Raw genomic sequence first — 4,756 nt, forward strand, 5'->3', positions numbered from 1 at the left:
TGGGGGGCCATGCGCCACTGCTTATGGCTACCCAGCTTTCTTTTAAGGAGTGCGAACAGGTCCCCAAATTAGATTGTGGTCACAGCTGCTCCAAGTGAATATATGAAAACATTTTCATTATATACTTTAAGTGGGTGAATCGAATAGCATGTGAATTATGTATCAAGAACGCTGATTTTAAAAAATAATCCAAAAAGCTCACAGTCAAGGGGGAGTCACACGCCCCTCCCGTCACCAGCAGGGTGCGTGGGGACGCACAGGGGGTGGGGCACTCCCGGAAGCAAGCAGCAGCAGCAGGGTCCTGCCCAGGTGACCCCGGAGGAACGAGGGTGTGCACTTCAGGAGGGAGAACCTAGGCCCAGAGCACACTGTTTTGTAAATATATGGCATGAGACATTTTTTAAAATGTTCAACCTGGCTGGTAGTTAAAAATTTTCTTAAGAAGCGAATTAAAATAAGGCAGAGCCCATGGAGTGGGCGGACATTTTCTGAACAGAAACCCACAACGCTGGTGACCTACAGCAAGACAAGCCCTTGAAGAAATGTGGCTGGGCAAGGACAAAAACAGTTAAATAATAAAAGGCTTTACATAACAGTTTACCTGTCCACCTGCTCTGCCCCTGCGCCTTTGAAAAGCCCAGGTCAGGAGCTGGCCTTGGTCTTCCGTTTGCTCATGACAAGGCCCACCCGTGTCTGGGGTGTGAAGTCCGGAACCAGAACACCCCTCGCTGGCGGCTGCCCTGGAGATACTCAGGATTTGTTCCCATGTGGTACACGATGTATCATCAAAAACAGTACTACCCACCCTTGTGTTTTGAAAAGCTGTGTATTTATATACACACAAAACATCTGGAAAGGTAAACAACAAAGTTTTCACAGTGGTTAGCTCTAGGTGTGAGATTTTTAATGTTTCTGATTCTCTTCCTTTTGCTTATTACAGTATCTAACTTTTCCAGATAAATCACATTGCTTCTGTCATATGAGAATTTTAATTAAAACAAAAATTCTTGGGGTGCCTGGGTGGCTCAGCTGGTTAAGTGTCTGCCTTCAGCTCAGGTTGTAATTCTGGGTCCTGGGATAGAGCCCAGCATCCGGCTCCCTGCTCCACGGGGAGCCTGCTTCTCCCTCTGCCTCTCCCACTCTCTCTCCCTCTGCCTCTCATGAATAAATAAATAAAATCTTAAAAAACAAACAAACAAAAAAACCCAAAAAGTCTTTTCATTAGGTCTGACGTTTTTTTCCCCTGCAGGAACTAGGGAGAGAAAAGGAAGGGTTCAGGTTTGAATGACTTGCTCAAACAAAATAGTTCACAATGAAACAGATTAACAACCATGCCAGGTTAGGGAAAGGACGGCTTACTTCTTTGTTCCCGCTGGGATAACAATGCAGCCTGAGATACAATTAGGTCAGTCTTTCCAAATCTTGACCTGTGTTTAAATAATGAACATACTTGTATCGTTCCACTTCTATAACGAGCCTAATTTACCCAGGTGGGCGGGACACTGAGAGTACTCCGGCATAGAGACCCTTCCGGAAGCCAGTATGCTGGCAGGTAACCAGCAGCCTTCCAACACCTGAATGAAAGAGACCTCCAGGTAACTTTGGCACCACAGACATGCCAAGATAAAACCTTCCACTTAGAAGCATAAGTAAATAAAAACCTTCCTTTTGTGCATCTTGTATTTAATTCAGAATAAACAGTTTCTTACTAAGTAGTAGTTGAAAAGCATATCATTTAGATACCCAAAAATATTGCCTGCAATTTGTCAAGAAAAAAAAAACAAAAAACTTATCAATCTTACTCTGCTCAGAAAATTGTCACCTTGCTAAAAATAAAAATTTGTAGAGCTGAGAAAGTTCATTATTTCTGGTATCCTTTGTAAATTCCACAATTTACATTTAGATTTCTTTCCTCAGTTCCTATTCTGGAAAAACAGAAAAAGGAACTGGAAAGGACTAAAAGTCCCCCCCTCTTTTTAATGAAATGCAAAAAAGGGGAAGGGATTGGCTTAATTCCACGTTACCAAATTAAAATGTATTGCCAGTTTGTAAAACTAGTATCAATTTCTACGCACTACAGTACATTGCAAGTCAAAGTTTAACTTTTCTGGCAGTTATTCTGTCTCAGAAAGCAAATGACCTGCAAACAAGTGTCACCAGAATTGCTTTGGAAACATGATCACGTTGTAGAAAGACGTATCAAAAATTCAACAGCACACAATGCAACCGAAACCTTTTCTGGGGATCTGAAAATGAAATGTCTTTTGGACGTATTCGTTGGGCATCAAGTGTTCGGAAAAGAGCCGGTTCCGACGTGACAACGTTCTGCTCCGCCTTCAACGCACGTCAGCGTGGCCAGGTGCGCCGAGTCCTTCACTCCGGGGACGCGCATAACCACAGCAGAAACGGCCAAACGCGATGGCAAAAGCATCAGGGCGGCTGCCTGTCCCCTCGCCGCTAGCCTCCGCGAGCAGCCCGCTACGTTCTCGCCTGGTGGGAAGCCGGAGCTCCAGCCTCCTGCGAACCATCGCCGGGCTCCGCCTCCTCTTCTCCCAACACCTGTTTCAACCACCGGTCCGCGCCGGTCTCCTGCCTAAAGAAGCACCAGATGACCAGAACCGTGAGGGAGAGGCTGAAGGGCAACACCCTCCACCAGGGCCGTTGCTGCTCCTTTCCCAGGGAATGTTGCACCGTCCAGCAGGACGGGTGGGCTCTGCTGGAGGAGAAGTGAATGGGACGGTCAGGGTCGTCCTCTTCCTCGGCCGCGGGCGGAGCCTGAGCCCGGCCACCGGGCGGCGGCTGGTTTCGGGAAGCCCAGCGCACGAACCTAAACGCCCGGACGGCCCTAGAAGAGAGACAGCCGTGAGCGCGCCCGTCAGTGGCTCCCACCCTCGGCCCCTCCGAGAAGCCGCACAGCTCACCCAGCCGCCGGCACACACAAGACGCCGCGCATCGCGACTAGACCTCCACACTCGGCGCCCGGGCGCGGCCTGTTTGCGTCACTTCCGATGCGCGAAACCGGAAGCCGGACGCCGTTCGAGGCCTCCGTTCACGACTACAGAACGTGGGTCCACTCGCGCGACGGAAATGACGCGCACTCTCAGGCGGTGTCTTCCGTCGCAGCCAGCCACCCTCGGTAGGCCGCCAGGGCATGCCGGGAAGTGTAGTTCGCTCCCAGCCCGAAGAGGAAGGAGCCGTGAGGGCCCTGGGTGCAGGGCCCGGCTGGAGCAAGATCGTCACCCTGACCCCCACGCACCCCGCACCCTTCCCGCGGTGCAGGCGCAACCCCGGGACCCGTGCGGCTGCGTCACCGCAGGTCCTCGCCCACGTCCTGGTGCTCTGCGTTGCTCCGTGCAGCGCACCCAGAGCTGCGTCTAGCCCCAGACCGTTTGTGTGGCGGCGTTTCGGCGCAGTGCTCGGCCTCCTGGCCGCGGTCCGTCAGCTGGCGCCGCAGGGCAAGCTCACGGCGCTCCCCGCGCGGCCGGCCTGCTCGCCCGGGGCCCGCGGAACACGTGCCCGCGTGCGTGGGGCCCAGAGCGCTGCCTCTTGGGGCACCTTCCCGCCCGCCTTCCCGAATCAGGCTGGGGGTTGTCCTTCGGGCTGTCCCGGGGTTTTGTACTCCGCCCGGTGGGAAAGCTGCTGGAGCTTTTGTTCTCAGGGCGGACTGGCCTTGGTGTGGCTGATCTTTCCCGTCAGAAGACCACGCAGGGCATCCAGGCATCATCACAGACGTTGTGGGGATGTGTGTGTGTGTAGGGGGGTGACTGGTGACAAAATCAGATCACGAGGCCACCTTGTGAACTCTGATGTGCTGCCTCCCTAATTCAGCATCTTTATCTCTGGAGCGCCTCTCTCCTGTACCTGCTTCCCGGAGAGACACCAGACCGGTTCTGTGTCTCGCCCCGTCCCCGCCCCGCCAGGGACTCTCCAGAAAGTAGGGCGAGGGTGGCAGGCTGGAGATGTTCCCGGCGCAACAACATCTGGGAGTCCGCCGACCTTGGGAAGCCAGCCCCTGATGCCCTGGGCTCAGCTCCCAGCCCAGGACTGTGTTCAGAGCTACTGTGTCAACAGAGGCACCTGTGTGTCCGGGTCCTCCTCGCTGGGCCCCACCCCACCTGTTCCACCCTGTCGATGCAAATGTACCAGCGAGAACGCTCGAATATAAAAAGAAAACAAGAGTTTTATTCAAACCCAAGTTAGGAGAGCTGCCCAGGAAACCGATCTTAACTGGGAAGAAAGAGTTCTGGAGAATGAACTGTTTTTACAGAGTTAAATACTTTTTTACGTCTTGTAAAAGCTCAGAAGATTATAGATTAGTGTTTAAGCAAGAATTATGAATTTTAACTTCGAGGAATGCAGGGAGCAGGAGTGTGGATGATCTCTCAAAAGACAAGAGGGTTTTCCCTTAGGCAACTCATTCACAAAACAGATGTAACAATGGGTGTGTGGAGGGCCTTAAGTCAGGCTTTGGATTTAAAGTTTATGTAAAGTCATCCCAATACAGAAATCTAAAATGGCTTCCCTTGTATATCAGACTTTAGAGAGCTTTTCTCTCATCTACCTCAGAACCCCATCCGAAATCACTGCCAAACCAACTCACCTACAGGCAACCCCAGGAGCCCCTGCTGCGGACTGGAGGAGGGGACTCAAACTGTGGGAGAGTGAGGCGGAATCATCCTGGTGTGCAGCCTGGAGGGCTTCCTGGAGGAGATGGAAATCAAAGACCTCCGAGTTTAGGGGTGGACCTGCTCAGTGG

General features: G+C 52.0%; 1 protein-coding gene across 1 annotated transcript; it reads right to left on the reverse strand.

The window, feature by feature from the left end:
• Nucleotides 1-807: 807 nt before the first annotated feature.
• UQCC4 (ubiquinol-cytochrome c reductase complex assembly factor 4) lies at nt 808-3,019 on the reverse strand. The gene is made up of 2 exons (XM_028111456.2): nt 2,922-3,019; nt 808-2,845 (listed from the first exon to the last, which is right to left on the reverse strand). Exons 1-2 carry the CDS (start codon nt 2,951-2,953, stop codon nt 2,479-2,481), a joined length of 399 nt encoding a protein of 132 aa, XP_027967257.1. The 5' UTR covers nt 2,954-3,019; the 3' UTR covers nt 808-2,478.
• Nucleotides 3,020-4,756: the final 1,737 nt, after the last annotated feature.

The sequence above is a fragment of the Eumetopias jubatus genome, unplaced genomic scaffold (assembly GCF_037043125.1).
Source record: "Eumetopias jubatus isolate StellerSeaLion01/CBP00866 unplaced genomic scaffold, mEumJub1_p1.0 scaffold_12, whole genome shotgun sequence".
Classification (NCBI taxonomy): Eukaryota; Metazoa; Chordata; class Mammalia; order Carnivora; family Otariidae; genus Eumetopias; species Eumetopias jubatus.